The following is a 27,063-nucleotide window of genomic DNA, read 5'->3' on the forward strand; positions in this document are numbered from 1 at the left end:
CTTCTTAATTACGGTTTGGATAGTGAATTGAGATGAGATGAATTGAATAAAGTGATGTAATCACTTATATATATACTAGGTGGGAGTAACGTGCAAAGCACGTTTGTCTAATTTTATGAAATGATTATTTGTAAAAAATAATATATATTTTATAAAAATTATTGATGTCACTTAATAATTTAAGGCATATTGGAGAAAATAAAAAAATTAGTTCAAAATATCATATAATCCAATACATGTTTATAATATCTATAATTTTAGTAAAGATGTATGCGGAAAATTTAATAAAAGTCGAACACAAACGGTAGTTCAAAATATGTGTCGTTTGATGTTTGTATTATAATTCATCAATTTATGTCATCCTGTAGACAATCAATAGAGACAACATTAAAATTCTTATTTTGCTGTTAGTTGAGTCGATCAGGGACAACATAAAGTTAAAACATAATCTTTTTATAAAATTTGTGGTATAATATTTTCTATATATAGCATATATATAAATCATAAAATATATTTTGAAATTGTTGGCCGAATTTACTCTTTCTTGATTAGCTCAAGGATCACAATCTTTGTCATGTGCCTATCATAGCAAGCCCACGTATGGAATATGACTTAGCGGAAGCTACGTCCTACTACCATGGGGAAAAAAAACATTTTGATTAAACACACTTGTATTATATATTATATGAGATTTTTAAATTTGAAATACTCAATAATCTGAGTTAATGAAATGTATAATATACGTATATTATACTTAGGGATTCACGTCTTATGCACCTAATACACGTGTATATGTTAAGGAGAAAGAGAAAAATATAATAACTAATCTTTAATTACTTATTATTATATAAACTATTAAGTATTATAATTATTGAGATTAATAAATCATATAACAACATTGAATGCTATCTCTCTCAACATTTATGTCTTCATTTTATGTGTCAAACCGTTAAAACAAACGGTATTAACTTTAACGGAAAAACAAGAAAAACCGTTAAAACAAGATTTTCCGTTTCATACACACTTTTTATATATAAAAGATATATATATGTATGTATGTATGTATGACAAGTCTTTGAATAACTAACTCTATTATTCTTTTGTATCACATTTAACATATTATAAAATTAAACTTACATAATACTACACATATTTTTATTTGAATTATGATTGTATGAAAGTATTACTTGTCTATACTTTAAGAGTATTTAGTAATTATACTTGTTAATCGAATAATTATATTTTAACATCTCTACAACACACATTATTCATATTGTATAATTAGGTTGTTTGGATAAGAAGATGAGATGATATGATTTTAGATGAAAATTAAAAGTTGAATAAACTATTATTTTTTAATATTATTATTATTTTGAGATTTGAAAAAGTTGAATTGGAATTTGAAAAAGTTAAATTATTTATTATATTTTGTGTAAAAATTTAAAAAACTATAATAATAAAATGAGATAGATTGAAAGTATTTATCAATCCGAACTGTCTCCTAATTTAAAAGATAAATTTTAAAATTTAAATTTTATAAATTAAATTATACCATGTAAATACCTTATAGTGAATAAACTTTCGAATAGAACGTCTCCTTGCTAACCACCATTAGTTCACCCGAAAAGTACTTATATATATCATTTTCAAATTCATAGTATATATTATTTTAAATGATGATTTTAGTTTTATAAATTCTTTCATAAAATATATATGTTTTTTCGATAACAAACGTAATTATATAAAGAATTGTGAAAAGAAAAGTCATATGAATATAACGTCCCACGTCACAACGTTATCAAACAAGCCTCGTGGCAACAATGGCAGAGAATCTTTAATAAGATATAGGAGTGTGCGATCCGAAGTTCCCGTTCTTCCCGAGAGGCAGTTGTAAAGCTCGGTCAGTCTCAGACTCATCAGTCATGGAGTCGAGTTGCATGTCCCAGATGCTCCTCCATCTATTTTCGCTCGCTCTTCTTCTCTCTACCTGCTTTTCGATTTCCGAGTCAAACCAGGTACCAACATCTTCAACTGTCGACTACCCAGTTGAAATTTTGTATATACTTTTTCCCTTTACCATTTTATTTCTCGACATATCTTATAGTTGACTTCCTGTTTGGTTGCTGAGAAAACAAGGGAAAAGACATACTTACGCTATTTTGATCTTCTGACTTTGTGCGGTTTGGTTGTTTTAACTTCTTTAAACTCTTGCTTCCCATGAAAAAGAAAAGTTAAGTGAAGTACTTATCGAGTCAACTGTAGTTTATCTCATAAATAAAAAAAGAGTCGACTATGCCAGTTTACTTACTTGGATCAACTACTAGAATAAGAAAAGAATTCCAGAAATTTTCTAGATTCTCTCCCTCTTTTTTTTTTTTTTTTTTTAAATTCCAAACTTGAGTATTAGTGTTTATATAAGTGGAAATGATTTTTTTTTTCTTTTTCATTTGTTTCAGTTTTGTGATGCTGGGATTGGGTATGGTGAGTCGGCATGTGGAGTTTCGTCGTCAACGTCACCGTCAAAGATATTAATAAAGAGTGGAACTGTTGTGAATGCTCATGGAGAAGAGAAGGCTGATGTTTATGTGGAGAATGGGATCATAATTGCTGTGAAGCCTAATATCAAGGTTTTGTTTTTCTCCCTGTTATCTAGTGAATCCATTTTAGTATGTGTTTTTGAATTAATAGAAATTGGCGATGATGCATGACATTTATATCTGATATTCTGATTAGAGATTCATAATTTTAATGGTGGATTTGGATCATATCATAGTGGTTAAAGACTGCTGAATATTCAATGAAATATGATTTTTATGATATATTTAGGTTGGTCTAGAATGCTACTAGAAAACTTGAAAATTCTTTTTCTGATCGGTAGAAAATTTGAATATTCACGTGTGATATTTCCATATTGGTGCCAAATTCCTAAATTAAAGAGCATAATTGAGGTCAACATATTTTTGCTCCCCCAACCTCCTAGAATGCATTATTTTCTCTATTTTGATATAAAAAACTTGAGCCCAGTAGCATCATGGGTTTCATGTATAACTTACCACCATGGTGCTGGCAAGCAGAATGGAAACAGTGCTAAACCTAAGGCTCTAGCTCTCAAAATTCATTTGTGATGAGAGGCAGATCTTGGATTCAGTAATTTTTTGTTAATGAGTGTCTAGATAGCATTTTGATACTAGAGATTCAGGCATAATTTATGACTTGGATATCAAGTCATATCATCGTGTCTACTGGCTTCATGTATAAGCTTGATCATTTGGTTCCTGGGGACAAGTGGAGGATGAAGAAGTTTTCTTGCATCACTGGCAAATTCTAAGACCTTTTGAATTGGTGTCAATTGGTTTCTTCTATATTTCGAACTATACCAGGAAGGGATCCTTTTTAACCATCCCATTCTTCTCCCCATTCCACCACTCTTATTCTGAATTTGATGATTGCAAGAGCTGATGCTGGGTGGTGGATATGGTTTTCTCACATTTTGATTTTGCAACTGATCTATAATGTTTTGTGAGTTGACGTTGAAAAGGCTGATAGTTTGTGGTGCTTCTGCCTTTCATGGTGTTTCTGCTTTTGGAGGTGAAATTGGGAAAGATTTAGCTTTTATTAAGTATGTTCAAGGAGTAGGGGAGCTTAGAGTAACTACGTGCACTAGGTAGATTTATTCCTTATGTTTTATCTGACTTGCATTTTTGGACTCAGCTCTGGACGGAATGAAGAAGATGTTAGCAATGACTAATAAATAATATCCCTCAAAATGACGCAAATCACTCTTACTATATAAACATTATTGAGATTTCCTGCTTACTTGTTGATTATGCTCATGGTGTATGTGTTTGTTGGCTAAACAAACTAGATAATTCTTAGAAAAAATCCCTTTGTAAGCCTTGGGGAATTGAGTTTGAATACCAATCGATAGACTGGAAGATTGGTTGTCCCCTTCTTTGATTAAGGGCTTTTGGTCCTAGAAAGCTTTGCGCACATAACCATGTCTCTTCGAGAAGCTGCTTTAGTGGTTTGAAATGGTAAGAAACACTTCTTGAGGGCATGTTGTGGCTTTGACATGTGGGAAAAACTGTATTAATGGACTGATCGTACAATGAGGCTCTAATAATCCTTTATGATGGCAGTATGAGTGGCTTGGAATTCCCTAAGACTCTTGTGTGAGATGTTAGGGATGGTACGAAAATCCATTTTTGTCATGATGTTTGGCATGGGGAGGCTCCTCATAAAGCAGCTTTTCTAGACATTTGACCTAGAGTGGTATGGGATGGCAAGCTAAACTCTTCAAGTAACCTTTTTTTTTACTTTGTTTGCAGTACACATATGCCACAAGTGATGACAATATAGGCTGGAGAATCTTGTTTGAAGTTTGAGGTAGTATTATTGCTGGGTTTTAAGGATTTTGCCACAAGTGATGATAGCTCCTCATTTGTTTTTTAGCAGGAGAGGGAAACCGAATCAGTTTTTGGTGGGATGTGTGGTGTGGAGAGCATGCCTTGGAAAGAGCCTTTCTAGTTCTCTATCGTATTGCCACTAATAGGGAGGTTTCAGTAGCAGATATGCGACTACTTTCTCATGATTCTCATCAGTGGAATATCCTTTTTAATAGGGACCTCCATGATTGGGAAGTACCTATTGTTGCAGATTTTTTCAGCCTCTTATACTCCATGGGGCCCTTTGTGACACAACATGATCAACTGAAGTGGAGGTCTAATAACCACAAGAAATGTACTGTTAGGGGGTACTATCATATTTTGACAACACAAGATCATCCTAAGTTCCCCTGGAAGAGCATTTGGAGGACATGTGTGCCTTCCAAAGTTGCTTTCTTTGTATGGAATGCTGCTCTTGGGAAGATCCTGACCACAGATAATCTGAGGAAGAGGGTTGTGTAGTTATGGATTGGTGTTATTTATGTAAAAAAAATGGAGAATCTGTGGACCACCTCTTATTGCATTGTGAGGTAGCGAGGGAGTTGTGGGATGAGATCTTTCATAGGGTTGAAGTGGCTTGGGTTATGCCTGCAAGGGTGGTGGATCTGTTGGGTTGCTGGGGGAAGATACAAGGTTGTCATCAAGTAGCAGTTGTATGGAAGATGATCCCGTTGTGCATCATGTGGTGTATTTGGTTGGAAAGGAATGCGCGCTGCTTTGAGGACAAGGAACGCACTAGGGTGGAGCTAAAGAACTTTTTTCTACACACTTTAATGCTTTGATTTTCTGCTATTGTACTAAACAGGGACAACGTTCATGATTTCCTCTCTTTAATTTATCGCTCTTAGATTGTATTTAGGTGTGCTATGTATACTTCTTGTGTACGCGGGCTATGCCTATTTCTTTCAGATCAATAATATTTTTTCTCTTACTTATCAAAAAAAAAAAAAAAAAAAAAACTTTCTTTTCTTGGGGTTATGGAAAAGTATCATTGTGTTGACATTCCCATAAGTGGCTCTCTTTGCATGGATAGTTGCTTTCATGAAGATTCTTATGATGGAGAATCTAGATAAATGGAATAGACCATTAGTAATCGGTGTGGTATGTAAGCACAATGGAGGGAGGATGGATCATCTTTTGATAAATTATCAATTTTTTTGTAAGTACTAAACTTTATTGAAACGAATGAAACTAGGTAGAGCCTATGTACACAGGAAGTATACAAGATGAGACCTAATTACATTCTAGAAAGCTGAAAAGAAAACATAAACTCATGAACATTCTCTCCCTTTATTACAGCAGAAAACCACTGAAAAAGAGAAGACACAAAGAAATTCCAGATATCCCCCACTGCTCTTTCCTTGTTGTTAAAACATCTGTCATTCCGTTCCATCCATTAACACCACATTAAGCACAAATGTATCATCCTTCATGCCGCATCTAGTTGAGAGCTATTGTGATGTTTGTTCCAGCATGCTAAAACCTCCACCACCCTCTTAGGCATAACCCAACTCAGCCCAGCTCTACAAAGAATACCAACCCATAACTCCCTAGCCACCTACAATGTAGAAAAAGATAATCAATCGATTCACCATTCTTCTTACACATGAAGCACCACTCCATAACAATCATACCACGCTTCCTTAGATTATCAATAATCAAAATCTTCCCAAGTGCAGCAGTCCAAGAAAAAAAAGCAACTTTAGACGGCACACAAACTTTCCAACTGCTCTTTCACGGAAAAGAAACATGCTGTTGGGCAGTCAACACCTTGAAATATAATACGGAGATAATTCTTCTCAACACCTTGTCAAATAATCGTCATCATGTTTTTTATGAGGATATTTGGTCTTGTACTTTCCGAGACATTTTACATTTTCTAATGATGGTTGAGATACACGCTATCGGAAATGGATTTTGAAAAGGAAGTTCTGAATTTTGAAATCGATTCTTTTGTGGCGCCTTTGTTGGGAGAACAAGTTTTAAATATTTTTTTTATGATTTTGAACTCCATTGTATAGGCTCAAGCTCGATGGCTAAATTTAAATGTTTTCCTTCTCCCTTTTGTTTGCTTTGATTTGAATTGGTTAGCCTAGATATTATTAGATCTCCTCTCTCTCTCTCTCTCTCTCTCTCTCTCTCTCTCTCTCTCTCTCTCTCCTTCTCATATTCTAGGTTTACACTATTCTCTCTTTATAAATGATATGTTACTTTTATGCACATACATATGCATGCACTAGTTTATGTATGGGATGCATTAGATCTCCTCTCTCTTTCTCTCCCTCCCTCCCTCACCTTCTCATATTCTAGGTTTAAGCTATTTTCTCTTTATAAATGATATGTTACTTTTATTCACATACGTTTGTATGCACTCGTTTATGTACGGGATGCTTTAACGTTGTGATTCAGTCCCGGTGGGAGAAATGTGATAGTGTTTCAGGGATGCTAAATCCCACATTGGTTTTTTATTATGTAGAATTGGGTTTACAAGTGATTTCAGAGAGTTTTAACTTTTGAAGCATAACGCAAATGTGGCTAACACATCTCTCTATTATATAAAATGGTAATATAATTGGTCTAGTAAGGCCATGTAGTGCATCACTGTAGCAAGATATGGATCTTGATGTGGATGTCAAGTATTTGAATGAAAGAGATTGTGATGTTGCAGGTTGTGATTAAGTCCCACATTGGGTGGGAGGACTGTCATAGCATTGAGAGGGTGCTAAATGTCATATTGATTATTTATTAGGTGGAATTAAGTTTATAAGCAGCTTCTGGAAGCTTTAATGAACTTTGACTATTCATTTTGGAGTATAATATAGATGTAGTTAGGACGTCCCTGGGTTGTGAAAATGTGTGTATTTATGTCTGTGCACATAAGTTTTATTGTCTGAATATAGAGTACAGGTTAATAATCTCAATGCTTTTTATAAAATCCATTTTGATGAGTAATGCTATTATAATTCTGTTATTTTTCGTATAATTAATGTGATAGGTTTTTGAGTGCATAAATGTGCATGCTTTTTTAGTGAATACAAGCAAGGCAAGATAATTATAAATTATTTTTAATGACAAGTAGATAATTATATATTATACGACCAACTACTAAATTAATAATTTTATTCTGGTATGAGGGTAATATCTGAGGGCAAAGATAACCCTAATTGCCTATTTGCTGAGTGGAAGAAATTGTTCTGCTGCTAAAACCTAAACGTACTTTTAAACATATATGACATTGGTTTAGGCTATTATTTTGATATCAACACAGTTTTAATTATCTATTGGGGGCTAGTCATTGAAACTCATGGTAAATTAAGTTGAAAAAGGTGGCTTAAATATTATGTGATAGAACCTGCATATAATTTCAGCCTGTCATGCCTTTTAAATATCTATTGGGGGAACTAGTCATTGAAACTCATGAACTTAAAAAGGTGGCTTAAATATTATGTGATAGAACCTGCACATAATTTCAGCTATTCATGCCTAGAATTTGGACAATTAGTACCACAAGCTTAGTGTGTGAACCTTCCTTTATATACTTTTCTTTTTTTTCTCCGTACACTCTTTCTCCAGTGATCGTTGCTGGATATAATTTTCTGTAGCTGCTTTTTAAGTGACAATGGGCTTGATTAAACATGTATTAATAGAAACAAAAGTTTTCATTTTATCATTTGTTTTTTTTGGGGGGGGGGGGGGGGAATTCTCTTTGTATCATTGAGAAGAATAGGAAGTTCACTAAGGAGCTGGTACTCAATCTTGCTAGCATTCGATGGCTTGTGAATACAATGGAAGAATGTTCATTCTTGGAGAGGAAAAAAGAGTTTTGCAAGATGTATCGCGATGGTGCCAAGGCACTATTTGCTCACCGGCGTTCCAATGATTTTGGATGATTCTTAGAAGTTACAGACTTTGGTGGCAGTGGGAAAGTGTGGAGTTAAGGTCCCTCTTTTGTTTAAAAGATTAATTTTGCTTTACTGAAAAAGCGGTGGATGAACTAGTAAGCAAAATGGATAAGAGCTTGGGCCTGGGCCAAGGCCTACAACACACGGGTACCTCTAGAGGGTTGGTGATAAATGGTCTAGAATGGGTCCAATTCCTTCAAGCCCGATAAAGGAAAAATAAGTAAAGGCAAAAAGAAGGTGGGCTTCGGCCGAATGTGTCTAACTAGCCCAACCATTAGGAAATGGAGGCTAAAACATGGGCCTATTTTCGAAAGGGGATCCACGTCCAATTCAAGCCCGTTAGCGACATCAGTACAACACTGAGCAGGGTTTGCTATGCCGGTGACATCTAAACAAGTTCCTGGCATCAGCTGTGACGAAGAACCTGTGCCGACAATAGCAGCGACTGAGATGTTAACGCTGACGGGGCTTTCAATGAGGCATTGTGAAACACTGGGAGGGCCATTGTGCTTGGGGATGGCACAGACTTGTGTGCTGGAGGTTTTTGAGTTGTCTCCCTCCACCGCTACAACGATGATAACTTCCTTGGCATTGGAAGTCTTACCCCTTTCCGAGATGCCTGTAGACGAGGGGATGGATCTGTCGCTAGGAGGTCTTGAACATTGTGGGATGCCATAGAAAGTTGCGCCGACAACAGTGTTGACGACAGTCGCACAAGGCACTATTTCGAAATCGGAAAAAATCATAGTAGCCGAAAAAGTGCTGTCTGATAAGTCTAGGAGGGCGAATTCAGTGGGGGAGGATGCAACAAATGGAACTATGGTTGTTTTTTAGCATAATAAAGGAGGGAAAAATGAAGGGAGGGGCAGGACTTTTGTTGAGGGGGAAGAACTTATTCCTTTAAACTCATTTTATCCCAGTGTATCAGAATGGGTCATTCAGAAAGTTTTGGAGATTAAGCACTGTGTAGGGATTACATGAGAGGGTTTCAAAGAGGAGTTTTTGGTCATACTAACAGCTATTGAGGTTGGTTGTGCACAATCAAAACCTAATCCATCTCTTAACTTGGCTAAAAAAAGAGAGAGAACTCAATCGACTTACGTGGGCCATGAAAGATGAAGGTGGGGAGAAGAGCTCTAATTGGGGGTGTCTTAAGGGGAGGGGTAAGATGGTTGCTTTATAAAGCCAAAAATAATATCATGGTATATAAGGGGGCTGAATGAGTATAATAAACGGCTCAAAGTCAGAAACTCACTTCGTTAGTGGAAGGGTGATATAGTTTGTTTACAGGAAACCAAATTGGATCTCATCACAAGGGAATTAGTTCAGAGCTTATGGCGAGGTCAACATGTAGGATGATCGTACTTTCCTTCAAAAGGAGCATCCGGTGGTGTTGTCATTATGTTTGATAAAAGAGTGGTGGAAAGGGTGGAGGAATGTGTGTGTGAGTTCACTGTGGCTTGCTCTTTTATGAATATAGAAGACGGTTTCCAATGGGCATTTGCTGGAATTTATGGCCCTAATATTGATTTAGAGAGAAGGTCATTGTGGGAAGAATGGGTGGGACTTCTTAGTTGGTGGGAGTTACCAAGCTGCATAGCGGGTGACTTCAATGTAACCCGCTTCCTGAGTGAAAGATCGGGTGTGTTCCACATCACTCTTGCCATAAGAGAGTTTTCTGATTTCATACCGGAACAGGAGCTTATGGATATTTCATTAGCTGGAGGTAGGTTTATTTGGTCTAACAACTGAGAATTCCCATCTTGGTCGAGGATTGATAGGTTCTTGTTAACTCCTGATTGGGAGTTACATTATTCGGACGTAACTCAAAGGAGATTACCCAGATTATGTTCTAATCACTTTCCCATCATCCTGGACTGTGGAGACATTCAAGGGGGTAGAAGGTATTTTAAATTTGAGAATATGTGACTTAAATATGACAGTTTTGTAGACAGGGTTAGACAATGGTGGACCTCTTACAATTTTCAAGGCCCTCTGAGCTTCATAATGGCAAGATAGTTAAGAGCGCTGAAATAGGATCCGAAGCAATGGAATGAACAAGCTTTTGGCAATGTGACACAACAGAGGCGATCTTTTTTGGAGGAGCTATAGGGGTTGGAAGGAGAGGAGGATCTCTCTAAATTTGAGAGAACCCATAAGACCAGGTAGCCACAGAACTTGAAAGAGTAACATTGCTGGAGGAGATCTCTTGGTGACAAAAATCAAGGGCGTTATGGCTCAAGGAGGGAGATAAGTGCGCAAAGTTCTTTCATAGGGTGGCTAATTCTTGTAGGAGAAATAATGCTATTGATATGTTGATGGTAGATGATGTAGTGTCCCCGGACCAATTAGTCATCAAGAATCACATTGAGCAGTATTATCAACACCTCCTATTTGAACAACAAATTTGGTGACCGAAAGTGGAAGGTTTGACTTTTTTAGCACTAGATTAGCAGTGTGCAGGGTGGCTAGAGAGGCCTTTTGAGGAGGAAGAAGTGAGTAAAGTAATCCTTGGAATGGCTAGTGACAAGGCTCCAGGCCTTGACATACCATGGGCTTCTTCCAAGCTTGTTGGGAAGTGATTAAGGGAGACTTGATGAAAGTCTTTCAAGATTTTCATACTAATGCCAGCTTTGAAAAAAGCCTTAATGCTACTTTCCTGGTCCTTATCCTAAAAAAGATGGGGTTTGTGGATGTTAGAGACTACCGCCCCATTAGCCTTGTTAATGGGGTTTACAAAATCCTCTCCAAGGTGTTGGCGAATCGATTAAGTATGGTGATGGAAAAGGTAATTTCGAAGCTGCAAAACGCCTTTGTCAACGGTAGACAAATCCTAGATTCAGTTTTAATTACAAATGAAGTTTTGGATGGACGACTTAAATCTAGAGAACCACCCGGGTTACTTTGCAAATTGGACATGGAGAAAGCCTGTGATCACGTCAACTGGAAGTTCTTATTTTATTTACTTGCAAGATGTGGTTTTGGGGAGAAATGACAGAAATGGTTAGAGTTTTGCATCTCTACAGTTTGATTCCCTATCTTGGTGAATGGCTCTCCGGTGGGTTTTTTTGACTCCTCCTGTGGTTTGAGATAGGGAGACCCAATCTCTCCTTTACTTATTTTATTCGTCATGGAAGCTCTTAATAAGATGATTGTGGGTCTTGTGGAAGGCGTCTTTCTCTATGGTTTTCGGTAGAGAATGGAGATTATGGTACCATGGATATTTCTCACTTGCTTTTTGCTGATGACACTCTTATCTTCTATGGAGCAAATGTTAGGCATATCCAATCTTTGAGGGCTCTACTCCTTAGCTTTGAAGTTGTCTCAGGTTTGAGAATTAGGTTCTGTTTGGGTAGTGGAGTGTTTTGATAATACTTCACTAATATTTATTATTTTATCATTACTTTTCACATACTTTTTACTATTTTTTTACTACTATTCATTACTATTCAATATTTTATCATTACTTTTTAACTACTATTAATAGAATATATGAAATCACCTCACTACCCAAACACAACTTTAATCTCTCAAAGTCTGTATTGGTGCCAGTGGGGATGTTCCTAATGCGGAGACTTTAGCCTCTATATTGGGATATAAGGTCTCATCTTTATCCCTGAAATATCTTGGCTTACCATTGGGTGCTCTTTTTAAATCAGTGAGGATTTGGAACAACGTGGTTGAAAAGGTGGAGCGCAGATTGGCTTCATGGAAGAAGCTATATTTGTCTAAAGGTGGTAGACTTACCTTGATTAAAAGCACTCTTTCTAATTTACCTACCTATTTTTTGTCCTTGCTCCCACTCCCCCATAAAGGTTGCCAACTGTATAGAAAAGCTACAATGGGACTTCTTATGGAGCATATTGGTGGAAAAGTTCAAATTTCATTTGGTTAATTTGTCACTTGTATGTACCCCAATTTCTGGTGGTGGCTTGGGGATTCATAACTTGACAAAATTCAACCAAACCTTGTTGGGTAAATGGTTGTGGAGGTATCAAAACGAAAGGGGGGCTCTATGGAAGTCCATGATAGATTCACTATTTGGGAAGGCTTGGGGAGGATGGTGCTCGAATGAGGTACGTGGCACATCTAGGGTGGGGTTGTGGAAATATGTTAGGAGACATTGGGAGTTCTTTCGAAGACATGAACATATTGTGGTGGGTGATGGCTCTCGTGTTAGATTTTGGTATGAAAAATGGTGGAGTGAACGTAGCCTACAAGACACCTTCCTTGCCATTTTTGCGATCACACGAGAAAAGGATGCAGCGATAGCCGATCTCTTGGTTTTTTCTGGTGGCTCCCCTCAATGGAATGTAGAATTCATTAGGGCAGCTCATGACTGGGAGATGGAGACTATCATAGAGTTCTATGTGGCATTGTATTCTATAAGTATGATAGAAGCTACCACAGATAAGATGAGCTGGAGTCCCTCCAAGAAAGGTAAATTCACAGTCAAATCATTTTACCAAGTTCTAACGAGCTCTAGAATGACTATGTGCCCTTGGAAGAGCATGTGGCAGACGAAAGCTCTTTCGTCCTTCAAAAGCAGTTTTTTTCGTATGGACATCATCTATGGACAAGATCCTCACCATAGATAACTTAAGGTAACATCGGATAATGGTGTTGGATTGGTGTTGTATGTGTAAGAAGAATGGTGAATCAGTAGATCATATATGGTGGATTTCCATACAAGTTGGAGAGGCCTCCGAGGCAACTCACATGTGGCAGCGATATGGAAAATGGTTCCTATATGCATGTGTTGTTGTATTTGGTGGGAGAGAAATGATAGAAACTTCAAAGATCGTGAGAGAACAATGGATGAGCTTAAAACTTTCTTTTTTAAAACTTTCTTCTTATGGGCGGGGGCTATTGTTTGTAATGGGCTAAATGTCCATGATCTTCTTTTTTTGATTGTAAACTCTAATTAGGTTTTTTTCTCATGTATACACCTTGTGTACCTGGGTTTAGCCTACTTCTATGAATAAAATTTCTTGATTACCTATAAAAAAAAAAAAAATTAAAAAAAAAAAAAAAAGAGTACCACACTTCTAGAATCTGAAAACATGTGTTGGTCTATATGCCTAAATTATCCTTGTAACAGAAGCATGCGTTGGTCTAATACAAAATAAATTTTCATCCATCATACTTCTGAAAACATTCTACCAAAATTATCTTGTCCTTGCTCACTGTAGCTCTAGGCTTCTAGCGGATTAAAGTTCAAGCTACCATACGCCATGCAACTCAATGCTTTTACATTCACAAGCACACTGTTAAAATGGGATTTTACTCTATTTGTGTCACATTAGATAAATGTGCTTTCCCTTTTGGATTGTCCCAAATAGATAAGAGTTTCCAAAATGAAAGCATTTACTCATTTAGCTACCCATATTACCCTTACATTGTTTCAGCTTGTTGTTTACTCTTCACGTGTTTAGGTTTGACCCCTTTAATTACCTTTTGCAGGTTGCAGATGAGGTTACCGTGCTTGACGCCACTGGGAAGTTTGTCATGCCCGGTTAGTTTTCATCTATAACTACAAGATAAGTCACCATCAGTTTCTTCACTCTCTTGACAATGGTAGTGGACAGCAAGGACTATATCAAGAACATTGGGAACACCTAAGTTGACTAACATATTAGTTCTTTCTTTATTCCATTTATATTTTCAGGATCAATCATGCATCCTGCAATGTAGATGGTGGAGATAAGAGTATTTCTTCTTCATTGCTGAACCTAACCAATGAATATGAAATAGAAAAAAGTGTACTATGTGGGCTTCTACATACATGGATCTTCAACAAATCGTATATTGTATTCATCCTGATAGTGGGTTCCTCCATATCGGATTCCAGCCTTTCTTGATGAGTTACTTTTATAGAATGTCAGAACTAACTCCACATTTATCCTTCAGTCCGTGTGCAATTATTTTTTCAAACTTCAGAATTATAATCAATAATCATAACCTGTTGATGTATCTGTCAAGGTTTAGCCTAGCGGTCAAAGGGCACGTTTGGGATAAGCTGTAGACAAAAAAATCTTGGGTTTGATTCCGCACTAAGTGTTTTCTTGAATTGCCTGATAAACAATTTTGTCATGCCCGTTTAGTTTTCATATATAATGACAGGATAGATCACCATCAGTTTTTCACTCTCTTGACAAAGTTAGTGAACAAGGACGATGGCAGGAATGTTGGGAGCACCTAAGATAAATATTAGTTCTTTCGTAATTCCATTTATAGTTCTGGCATTAAGCATGCATTCTGCAATCTAGATGGCAGAGATAGAATATTTCATCTTTATAGCATTTAATGTGAGCCTGATCATTAAATATGAAATAGAAATTTTTTTATCCTTTCTGTCCTAATGAAGTTGGATGAATAATATTGGGTATTGCATGTTTTTTGTGGGTCAGTGCCATGGTGAGTTCCTTCATATTGAGTTCCAGCCTTTCTTAACATGTTATTATCTCAAATCTTAACCTCTTGATGTACCTGTCAGAGTACAGCCTAGTGTTCAATGGCTGGGCTTGGGATAAGCTGTTGACTCAGACATCTTAGGTTCAATTCCACACTTGAAATACCCCTGGATCACCTGATACACTATTTGGTGGGCGGGGTTGGGTTTTTGGGGTTTACTCCCTAGGGGTGGGTCCGAAGGGTTCTCTCTTGGTGAGGTTCCGTGTTATATAAAAAAATCATAACCTCTTCATTTGCGGGATGTCCAGTCCAGTTTATCAAAGTTTAACTGCTTTGTCCATTTCTATTTCCAACACCGATTGGTATTAGGCAGATCTGATTCTCATTTATTCTCTACACCACATTTTTGTTACTCTAACAGGTGGCATTGATCCTCACACACACCTAGCTTTTGAGTTTATGAATACCGAGACAGTTGATGACTTCTTCAGTGGTCAGGCTGCAGCATTAGCTGGTGGAACAACAATGCACATTGATTTTGTTATACCAGTTAATGGGAGTTTAACAGCTGGATTTGAAGCCTATGCAAAAAAAGCAAAGAAGTCTTGCATGGATCATGGTTTCCACATGGCAATTACAAAATGGGACGAAGTTGTTGCAAAAGAAATGGAAATCATGGTGAAGGAGAAAGGTTGGTTTCAATATTTTTAGTTTTATTGAACAAAGTTCGTCTTCCATTGGAATTTGGTTAACGCTACTTTAGTTTCCTTTTCCACTTCCAGTGAGTTTGTTTATGAGTTTATTGTAAATGCCAACATATAGGTATCAACTCCTTCAAGTTCTTCCTGGCCTACAAGGGGGCACTTATGATTAATGATGAGCTTTTATTAGAAGGGTTTAAGAAGTGCAAATCCCTTGGTGCTTTAGCTATGGTTCATGCAGAAAATGGAGATGCTGTATATGAAGGGCAGAAAAGAATGATAGAACTTGGTATTACTGGTCCAGAAGGGCATACACTTTCAAGACCTCCGTTGGTAATCTTTGGGATAGATTTCCTAATGGAATTGCTTTTTCAGGCTACACTATTCTTTATTATTGATTGGTGCATGTCCATGTGCAAAGCAGATCTGTGCATTGTGAAAAAATGGCTGAAATTGATTTTTTTTCACTCATTTTTAAGCATATAACTTATTTTGCCTTTACTGAAGGCAGCTGACTGAACTATAACTTCAACTCTTGGCCAGGGCTTCATTCTTTTTGTTTTTGGCACTAATAGCATATATTTATCAGTAAAGATATGTTTTTGCTTCCTTTCTGGCTCAAAAAGACTGCACATTCTGAACTTTTCAAAGGTGAAGGGACTAATAGATGCCAACTTTTCCTGCATTCTTGGTGCTCCAAATAATTTTCTTTAACAATAAACTGCTTTTGGTTCATTGATCTGTGATAAATTTATATTCTTCTCACAGGATTAGTTAGTAGTTCTAACATCAGTACTAAGAGCAGGGTAGCTGCTTGTAACTGCTTTCTGGTTTGGGTGCAAGTGCTAACATTATTCTAGGACTTCTACCCTTTCAGTAAATGATATATTTCTGTGCTGTATGGTCAGATTAAGGACAGAAGAAGTAGATCTGTTAGTTTTATTGTGGTTGTTTCCTTAAATGCTTATTTCTTGAATATCTTCAAAGAAATGCCCCATCTATGATTTGACTTGAATGTCCATACAGTTGGAAGGAGAGGCAACTGCTCGAGCAATTCGTTTGGCAGGTTTTGTTAATACTCCTCTCTATGTAGTTCATGTAATGAGCATTGATGCTGTGGAAGAAATAGCTAGAGCTCGAAAAAAAGGTCTTGAACTCTCTAATCTTTTAAATCTGTTTATTTGTGCTTTGATTGAGTGTCATGTTATCTATTACCTGTGTAATGTCTTAAGCATCTTTTTTGTATTCTATTAAGCCACCTTATCATTTTATTTTATTTTTCATTTTACTTTATTGACCGACATTTCATTGTATTGTCTTTATTGCCGCAATAAAACCACTCAATTTGTTGACATTAAGATTAAAAAAAAAGTTTAGTTTCCTACCATTTATGATTACAATTCAATAGAGAGGAAAAAATAGAACTTTTCATCTTATAGCGGTCATTGATTTCCCATCACTTGTCGGTGACTTTCCAACACTCCTCTTCTATCATTTTATTATTACTTTTTCACTAAAGAAAAAAGATCATTCATCTTCCTTAGCCTTTGACTTATCGTTATTACCTCCTTTGACTTCCTCACCTCTTAACTATTCTATTTTAATTATTCTGGGGGCATTGCATGGGTCGATAACTAGTTGAACAGTAAAAATTAACCTTTACCTTTTGAGTTTTGCCTCTTTTTTTTTTTTTTTTTTAATTTAATTGTGGCTTCCAATTTTTCTCTATTGTAAGGAACCACATAATCCTTACATATATGAAGTACCACGAGTGAAATATAGGAATCCAAACTGCCAAATCGTGGATCCAGAAGATTGTATAGCTAAATATCTGCAGAACCTAGGCCCCTGTCCTACCCACTAACCATGTAAAAAATGGTGGGTGGAATGGCGTGGCTTTGTAGGAATCAACAAGATTCAAACTGATGAGTCTGGAGAACCAGGCTTGCTTAGCTCACATGGCTAACTAAGCTCAAAATGACCTGTCAAAGCGTGGCTTTGTAGGAATCAGCTAGATTCAAACTGATGAGTCTGGAGAACCAGGCTTGCTTAGCTTACATAGCTAACTAAGCTCAAAATGACTGGTCAAAGGAATTAATCCATTTATTGGGGGAGGGGGGGCGCTTGTGGTAAGCTGCTTTGGATATGAGGAATTCCTGAAAAAGGGCAAAGTCAGGTATTTGATGAAGAACAAGCCTGGGGAGCAGTTTCTCCTTCTTCCCTCCCCCTTGATCTTTATGGCTCAAAAATGATGAGTTGGAAAAATGATAAATACACAAACATGGATATATACATGAAAACAAACACAGATAAATATGAAAAGTGAATTTGCAATCCTAGCTGGTTGATTAGGCTTGAGTGTGTGTGTGTGTGTGTGTTTATTTATTTTTTTTTTAAAGTAATAAGAGATTTTATTGCCGGCTTTCATGCTTAAAACTCATGCATTTATTTTGATCTGTCTATGTTTTCTTTCTTTTTTTTTTTAAAAAAAATCTTTATGATTTATTGTTCAAACTGCAGGTCAAAGGGTTATAGGAGAGCCAATTGCTGCTGGGTTAGCACTTGATGGTTCTAAAGTTTGGGATCCTGACTTCGTCACTGCCGCAAAGCAAGAGCCTGCACTGCTTATCTTTTTTGGTTTTTGGTTTTGTTTTACTTTGTCTTGTTCCGACATTTTCTCTGATTTTGAACTATATAAAAATGATGATTTTCTCATGTTTCAGGTACGTTATGAGTCCCCCTCTTAGGGAATCTGGACATAACAAGGGCCTTCAAGCTGCCCTTTCAACTGGAGTTTTGCAGGTTTCTACCTCATCATTAGTGAACATAGTGTACTTGTAACAGCTGGAACATAAAAGGCATGAGAACTTTTTAATCTTCAGGAGCTTATGATTGAGTTTGATGTTCTAGAAAGGTTGCCAGGAAGACAAGGATGTTATTATTATCCATTACAAGGGTTTAATAAACAATTTTCTATACATGCGTTCTCCAACATATTATCTTGTAGCTATGTGCTACAAGTCAATTATAAACCTCAGATTCATACGAAATTTCTTTCAACAGTCTTTCCTGAGAGCCCCATCATTAGAGAGTGCAGCATAATCATAACAGCTGGAACCTTGAGAGATATGAGAACGTTTTGATCTCCAGTAGCATATGATATATCCATTACATGGATGTTCTTATTATCCATTACATGGGTTTAATTAACAATTTTCTATGCATGCGTTCTCCAACATCTTTTCTTGTAGCTATGTGCTACAGGTCAACTTTATTCCATCGGATTCATATGAATTTCTTTCGACAGTCAGATTTCCTGAGACTTGACCTTTAATATATTGATCTCATGGAGATCTTTGAATTTGTTTCTCAGGATACTTTTACATTTTGCAGCTTGTAGGAACCGATCATTGTTCCTTTAATTCTACACAGAAAGCACTCGGGATTGATGATTTCCGAAAAATTCCTAATGGTGTCAATGGTAATTACCAAAATTTGTCCCTGATATTTCTTGGGTCATAAATATAGCTTGAGTAAATTATCTGTGGCCAATTTATGCTTTATACTCTCTAATACTTCTATATGGGGCAACTGGGAATCTATAGGTATTGAGGAGAGAATGCATCTTGTATGGGATACAATGGTGGTAAGCTGCGATAGATGTCTTACTTCTTCCCTCAAAAGAAAGCTTGATATGGATTATGCCCTAGAAATTACTCTGTTTCTCAGATTAATAAATTCCTGCAGGAATCTGGCCAAATTTCTGTTACTGATTATGTTCGGGTAACAAGCACAGAATGGTATGCTATTACTCTAGGAGATAATTTTAAGATCTCTTTGTGAAATTTTCCCTAGTTTTGTGCGATTAAAAAAACCTGATAGAGAAGATTATGTGTTTTACGATCTAATTTAGGCTGTCTGAGTATGTCAAAATGATCTCACAGTCGGACCCTGCAATTTTTTCAGTGCTAGAATCTTCAATATATATCCTAAAAAAGGAGCAATTCTTCCTGGATCTGATGCAGACATAATTATACTCAACCCAAACTCAAGCTTGGAAATATCTGCAGGGTCCCACCACTCTAGGTCAGATACAAACGTTTATGAGGGAAGGAAAGGAAAGGTAATCTCTTTAGCTCTATTGTCGTTGATCTGTGGATGATAAATGAATTATGGAGTAGGTTGGTATGTATATGTATGTATGTATTTGCACCTATGATTTGTAGAGTGTCCTACAAATTAAAGGTTTGCAGTCTATCAATTTTATACAATCCATATGATGACACCCTACTATTTAAGATGTTTATTGTTCATTCCATGCTTTCTTTAGAAGGCTGTCCTAATATGTGGGTGTATTTCTCAAAGTTTTTTAAAGTAATTTTACCATCTAAATGAATGAATGAAAGTTTTAGTCAAGCTGAGAGGATCTTTTACATATTCCATCTTATTTCATGGATTAAAAGTAAACATCGGCTTTTCTAGTCGAGTGGTGTTTTCCCCTTTTATAAGAATGGGGTCTTGGGAACCTAAAATGTGTGAAGATTATGGGGCTTTAGGATTTTTATAGCCTGGCCTAGAAAAGAAAAACCTCACCTGTATAAAGAACACAATGTTGCTTCTAAATTCCCCCATTGTTACTTACAAAATAAATAAATTTCCCATCGTCTCTTTCTATTCAATAGCGCACAAACTATTTCATTACTGGTTACCGCTAGATCATATATGTTATCAATTTTGCTTATTTTTGTCGTTTGTAAGCACATATGAGTATCTTTTTCCCCCTCTTGCAAAGCAGAAACATGAGCAAAGCCAATGCCATCCGGATTTTTAATAAATGTTGTTATAAATGAAATTATGTCTATGCATATGATACCTTATTTAATTTTAAACTAGATTTAGTATTTAGTCTAACTGCGCTTAAACTTTTTATCATATTCTTGCAACCCCAACCATTGTTTCCCCACATAATGTCTATACATTTTGCTTTCCCTTGAGAACCTCTCCTTGGTCTCGATTATGTGTTTCATATCACCTTCAAAGTCCTCTCTCACTCTGAGATTATGCACATTCATATATTCTTCTAAAATATGTGACTTTATGTTAAGTCTTAAAAGCTTACATTGTCGTTATGTTCTCTCAGGGAAAGGTTGAAGTGACAATTACTGGAGGAAGAATTGTTTGGGAAAATGATGAACTGAAGGTTGTTCCTGGTTCTGGAAAGTATGTAGAACTGCCACCATTCGGTTATCTGTTCAATGGAATCGAAAAGCTAGATGCTATGTATTTATCTTCTCTCCAAGCTCCAGTAAAGCGATTTAAATCCGCAGCTTAAACTGCAGTTACTATTACTGCTACTCTACTAGGTTCGTCTGGAGGGAAAATAATACACGATACTCATGTATAACTGGCCTTGGCTTTGTATAGAAGAGAAATAAATGAGACCAGGCTAATGTCATCACCGCTTGGTGTCAAATGTAAATGAAGTTTTCTATGGATGTAAATTAATGGAACTCTACTATTACTGTTTCCTAATTATGTTACAATCTGATTTCACTCCCTTATTTTGCCGAGTCAGCAGTGCTAAAAGCTTTAGAACCCAGAAGTTTAGATAGTAAATAGCATACATAGCATACTTGAAAGGTTACAGAATCTTCTGGCCAAGAAAAAAATAGAAAGATTACAGAATATTTGATTGCTTATGCTTCAATTGACTAACATTTGCCATCCATAAATTTACAAGCCAGAATTCAAAATTTAGTGCAATAGTGCAAGATGATTGACAATTGAGTGCATCTAGTAAATCAAGGCCTAATGCAGCAATTGATGTAGGTCAGAATCTTCTTTTTCCTCTGCATGGCAAGAGAGAGAGAGTGATTAGAAAGAAGAATGTGAGGATTGGATTATCACCATTCTTCCTCCTTCCATGAGAATTTACTAATTATATATGATTGCTTTTGATGGCATACTATACCCTGAAATGATCCATGTGCGTTGACCAAGGGGATATGGATCAAAACAAGGCATGGCATTTGCCCAAAGTGAGAAAAACACATTCCCTCTAGAATGATTTCTAAATATAAGACAGACACTTATAACAACCATTTTATAACTGGGATTTACTAAAATGAAGGCTCACCATTATTTGATCATCTTGATGATGAACAGGGTTGATGAGCTCCCTTTCGGTACCGATACTGTTGCGCTTGAAGTCACTCAAGTCCGTCTTTTGCTGCTTACGATTGGCTCGAGCTCGAGAAAATACAACAGAATAGTCAGTTGCTCCTGGGGCCGTATGATCCCACCCCCCAAATTGAGGAACAGACATCCAACCATTTTTCTGTACATGTAGTAGAATATCCAACTAGTCAATATATATATCATCATCTAAGAAACTCACACGACTAACAAAATATCAATGGGCATCACATTTGGATGGTCATTATGAAGAAGTTGCTTCTTTAGAAAGCCATTTATATGACATCTTGAGATTGCATTGGTCAATATCCCCTTGGTCAACGCACATTGATCAATACAAGCTCAAGAACATTTTTTTGCTCCCTAATTAAGAAGAAAGAAGAGGGGGGAAAAAGGGTGTAATGCAGATTCTTCGACAATAACAATGGTAGGATTAAGAAAAAAACAAAAAGTAAAATGCACTAGAAAAGCCTTGACAAAGATTCTAATAAAATGTAAACTCTTTAGTTTAGGGTATCTTTCCTTTTTCCCCCCTCCATTCTTTATGATAATCAAAAGATCCCGATCCATTATTGAGTGAGTATAAAGGCAAAAATGGTGCAATAGTTTCTAGCTAAGATGGGGAAGAAGCTCTTTCCCCAAAAACTACCAACCCTATTCAATAATCAGGCCTAAAAGATCATCAAAAGAAAATGATCGTTGAAAATAAACAATCGGGCATTGAATTTCCGATCTGTTTTTCCTCTCTTGTTGGGTGATTTAGCAGAGGTTAATCTTCCATCACCCCCACTGACCCTTTTACTCAAGAAAAAAAACAAGAGATTCTGAAGTTTTTGAGAGTACCTCATTGGGATGATTCATGGTGGAGGCTTAGAGGTGAGAATGGGGCTTGCCCAAGAAGTTGTAATCTTTTCTCATTACCATTTTCACCATATATAGTTATTCGAGAACTAACTGAAAGTTGCTCTGCCACATGGCATGGTTTAATTGGACTATTGAAAAGACAGTATGATTTCTAACCATTTACGTGCGCTCTGCATGGTGACAAGAACAGACAAGTTCACGTAATTTTAGTCAGAAAACATCGATAGGTACAAAATGTGAGAGAGGGAGACATCTTCGGCCAAAAAATATTGCCATCCAGAGGACTGAAAGTGAAATCTGTTAGAGATTTGGGTTTCAGTTGATTCAATTAGAAAATGTATTGGTTCTTTAGACAAAGAAATTGACATTGAATTACTTTTAAATAATGCTAATTTATCTCTTCATTTTGACCACTCATATATTTAATTTTTTTAATTTTTTTACTTACCAATTAAGAAAGTAATTATTAATGTATTTGTAATTTTAAAAAATATTTAAAGGTGTTAAAAATATGAATAAAAATAAAAAGAAAAAATAAAAAAGTAAATTTTGCCCAGGAGGCAGGCTCAACGGTCTCTATTAGGCGACACCCTACCAATATTCAACTACTTTTACACCAAATTTTTTTGCATATAAAGTAGAATGGACGATTTTTGTATCCCAATGGATCTCTACATTGCTTATAAATATAATTTTAGTAAGGCCATCAAATATAACTTTCTTTTATAAATATTGCAGGGACATTAGAAAAATAAAAAGTATATTCTTTTTTTTCTTAAACTAACTACCACACCATTACAATGACTATGAAAATTGATATACGTAAAATCTCTTTTACAATCTTTTACGTAATTCTGTTTTAAATGAGAAGTATTTTTATAAAATAATTTATAAAAATAACACCGTTTAATAAAAATATTCTCAATTAAAAATATAATTATATAATTAATTATAAAAAGAATTGTACGTGTATCATTCCTGCTAGTCACGGGTGAGTTATCAACCTCGCCATGACCACTACTCTTAAGTGAGTAGGCCATTTGATATTAGCCTAGACTTTAAGCGCATTTTTTAACTCGTTAAACCTAATTTCTAAGCCCGTTGAGTACAATTCTTACCGACAATTGTGATGTTAGGGTTTTCTAGAAAATCTAAACATAGAGAAAGAAACAGACCAAAATTACTAATGCTGCAAAGGAACCCAATAACGACATGAATGAATCAAACGTTGAATATTTAACTTAAGTTCATGAACATGTTGAATCGATTTTTTAACTTAAAAAAAAAAAAAGAGAGTTGGGTTAAATATGAGCTGAGAGAGAAAACAAAGAAGGGCAAAAGAAAATTAAAATGTCTTTTAAGACTATGTTTATTTGATTTAAAATCTTATGTATAATAAGTTCATAATATCATTTAATGCCTATAATGTTATTTTGGAGTGGGGGCCGGCCCACCTGCCTGAGCTCCCCTTGGAGTGAGCAGACGAGTGGGTGTGACCCCCTTTGAGAAAGCTGGCAGTGGGTGTTGGGTGGGGCACCTTCCCTGCCTTCACCTGGGTTTTACCCACTAGCCCGTGTTTATATATATATATTTATATATTACATATATTTATAAACTCTCCAACGTCGTTTCGTTTCAGGTTTAAGTTCTTCCATCTCTTTTTCACGCTTCTCTCTCTCTCTCTCTCTCTCTCTCTCTGTGCAGACGACCTGGGGCCAACCTCAGCCCATGCAAGTGCGCAAGGCTAGATGGCCGACTGCCCGCCCACCAGGGATGGATAGCAAGCCTAATGTTAATAGAAAAAAATATTTTATATCTTTTATAAAACAAAGCCATTTCAGGTCAATAAATATATTATTATAAAAAACGCACTTCCTGTCTATAAAGGTATTATTTATGTATATAGTTTTAGTTTTAATCGAATAATATAAATGATTAACTTTAGAGTTAAGATACTTTACTCCGAATCCATATAATTGTGTGCGTGTGACTTAATTTATCAATCATTGGATTTATATTTGTTCTTATATTTTAAATAGAATTTAAAAATGGGTGAATAATGCCGCATCAATAAATAATATGATAATCAAATGAAAGTATAAGCCTAATGTTATCTTTATTGAAGCACCTCAGCAGATTGCATCTGCACCTCATAGTAATGCATGCGGCATACCTACAACAGGAGCAGAGGAAAATACCAAAGTTCTAGAAGATACTCTCATAACATAATAGAGATTCCTGAGTCACCTGTTATTATATGATTGGCATAGTTGTATTGTTTGTTATGTAATATCCTTTATAAATAGAACAATTGAATGTACACAAGAAAGCAACAAAGAAAGAATGAATTCTGAGTAACAATCATTGTTTGTGATGAGTATGACATTTTCTCAAACACTTTGCATATGTTCCATTTTCCTTAACTCTCATCATAGTATCTAGAGCCTAGGACTCACGTCTCCTCCCTTCCATGGCCTATCCAGAAAAAAATTCCTCCTCTCCTGCTCCCACCCCCTTCCTCACTTCTGCCACCTACTTCATTACCATCAAACTCACCATTCACAACTTCTCCTTTGGAAGGCTCAAATTCTGCCTTTCCTCAAAGGCCACCAACTCTTAAGATAAGTTGATGGCACCATCCCCTCTGCCACTGCCTTTATTGATGGTAACCTAAATCCTGCACATACACATTGGGTCCTCCAAGACTAGCTTATAATCTCATATATCAACTCGTCCCTCTTCGATTCTGTTCTTGCCCAAATCCTTGACTATAATACTTCCTATGAGTTTGGAAAACTCTTCAAAACATCTTTCAAGCTCAATCCTCTGCCCATGTTATTCACACCCAGTTCCAAGTCGCCACCCTCAAAAAAGGGTCTGAATCCATTTCTGACTACTATAACAAAGTTAAAACTCTTGCCTTCTCTCTTAGTGCAGCAGGTCACACTCTCACTGATCAAGAATTTCCCATCCACCTTCTTGCAGGACTTGGGACCGACTATGAATGCCTTGTCAACTCTCTCACTACTCGTCCTGATCCCCTTTCCCCTCATTAAACCTGCAGCTATCTGCTCAATCATGAATCTCACCTCTCTCATCAGACACAATCATTGCTCTCAGGTTCTTCTTTCTTTGCAAACAACATGGTCACTAATTCACCATCTCTACTTGGATCCCCAAACCGTGGTCGTCATAACTTTTCTCGCAATTGAAGGGGTTATCATGGTGGACGTAACTTCTCTGATTCTGGTCTTGGCAATCCACCCTCTAATTTCTTCCCAAACAGAAATGACCCTCACCCTGTTTGTCAACTTTGTAACCATCGTTTTAACCACTCTTATCAATCTCTTGCCCCTCATTCACTGGCTGTAAACCTGTCTTATGTTCCTCCTTCACCCTTGAGTGTCTCTAACTAGTTTTCGAAATAGTGGCGACCACCCCTAACCTTTCATCCCTCGACCTTGACTATGTGTCTTATCAAGGGTTCAATCAAGTAAGCATCAGCGATGGCTCTTCCCTTCCAATTTAGCATGTTGGCTCGACTCAAATTCACTCTCCTTCTGACATATTTTTCTTACATAATCTTCTCCATGTTCCTTTGATTTCTAGAAACCTTCTTTTTGTTAGAAAATTTTGGATTGATAATGGGGTTTTCTTTGAATTTCACTCTGGTTTTTTCTGGGTGAAGGATTTGCGTACCAAGGTGGAGCTCTTTCGGGGACCTTTACGTTCTGCCATCGCAACCTAGCTCACTTTCTACTATTCCAGCATCTTCCTCTTCCTCCTCCCCACAAGCTTATATTGGCACTCGCATCTGAGCAAACCTTTGGCACCACCGCTTAGGGCATCCCTCCCCTCACACAACATGGCTTACTCTCCAGAGATTTTAGCTTCCCACCACGACTAGCCATGACCTTCCTTTCTGCTCAACTTGCTCCCAAGCCAAAGCCCACGCTCTTGCCTATCCCCCCTCCCCCTTTCGATCCAGTGGGCCTTTTCAGCTTATCTTTTTAGATGTATAGGGATCAACTCCTATTTTGTCAACAACAAGCTATCGATATTATCTTTCTATAATAGATGATTTCTCCAAATATTTGTAGTGGTTTCCCATAAATTTAAAATTGGATGTGTCATCTATTGTGATTGCCTTTCTCCAACATGTCTGTAATTCCTTTTCTTGGAATATTATCTCAATGCAAACTAATGGCGGAGGGGAATTCCAGCCTCTTCATCACATTTTTTGTTCACATGGCATTAATCATCGTGTCACTAGTCCTCCTTCCCATCAACAAATGGGACCATCAAGCGCCACCAAAGACACATTATCAAGGCCAGCTTGTCATTACTTGCCCATGCATCCATGCCACAAAAATATTGGGTTGAATATTTTCAAACTGCCACTTACCTAATTAATTGTTTGCCCACCCCGATCCTTAATGATAAATCACCATTTGAAACTTTGATGGGCCATCCTCCTGATTATTTATTTTTGCATGTATTTGGGTCGGCTTGTTGGCCAAATTTAAGACCTTACAATCACCA

The 27,063-nt window shown here is 36.6% G+C and overlaps 2 protein-coding genes across 2 annotated transcripts; one reads left to right on the top strand and one right to left on the bottom strand.

The window, feature by feature from the left end:
* Positions 1-1,806: 1,806 nt before the first annotated feature.
* LOC122291665 (dihydropyrimidinase-like) lies at positions 1,807-20,994 on the top strand. Its single transcript, XM_043099506.1, has 13 exons — positions 1,807-2,015; positions 2,457-2,627; positions 13,811-13,862; positions 15,183-15,452; positions 15,584-15,795; positions 16,489-16,609; positions 17,983-18,070; positions 18,186-18,264; positions 18,856-18,943; positions 19,068-19,108; positions 19,210-19,262; positions 19,429-19,585; positions 20,603-20,994. Exons 1-13 carry the CDS (start codon positions 1,923-1,925, stop codon positions 20,792-20,794), a joined length of 1,617 nt encoding a protein of 538 aa, XP_042955440.1. The 5' UTR covers positions 1,807-1,922; the 3' UTR covers positions 20,795-20,994.
* A 71-nt stretch (positions 20,995-21,065) lies between these two features.
* Positions 21,066-22,633, bottom strand: LOC122291667. Its single transcript, XM_043099507.1, has 3 exons — positions 22,501-22,633; positions 21,599-21,799; positions 21,066-21,311 (listed from the first exon to the last, which is right to left on the bottom strand). The coding sequence occupies exons 1-3, from the start codon at positions 22,516-22,518 to the stop codon at positions 21,264-21,266; spliced, it is 267 nt and encodes an 88-aa protein (XP_042955441.1). The 5' UTR covers positions 22,519-22,633; the 3' UTR covers positions 21,066-21,263.
* Between the last annotated feature and the right edge of the window lie 4,430 nt (positions 22,634-27,063).

The sequence above is a fragment of the Carya illinoinensis genome, chromosome 13, assembly GCF_018687715.1.
Source record: "Carya illinoinensis cultivar Pawnee chromosome 13, C.illinoinensisPawnee_v1, whole genome shotgun sequence".
NCBI classification, from domain to species: Eukaryota; Viridiplantae; Streptophyta; class Magnoliopsida; order Fagales; family Juglandaceae; genus Carya; species Carya illinoinensis.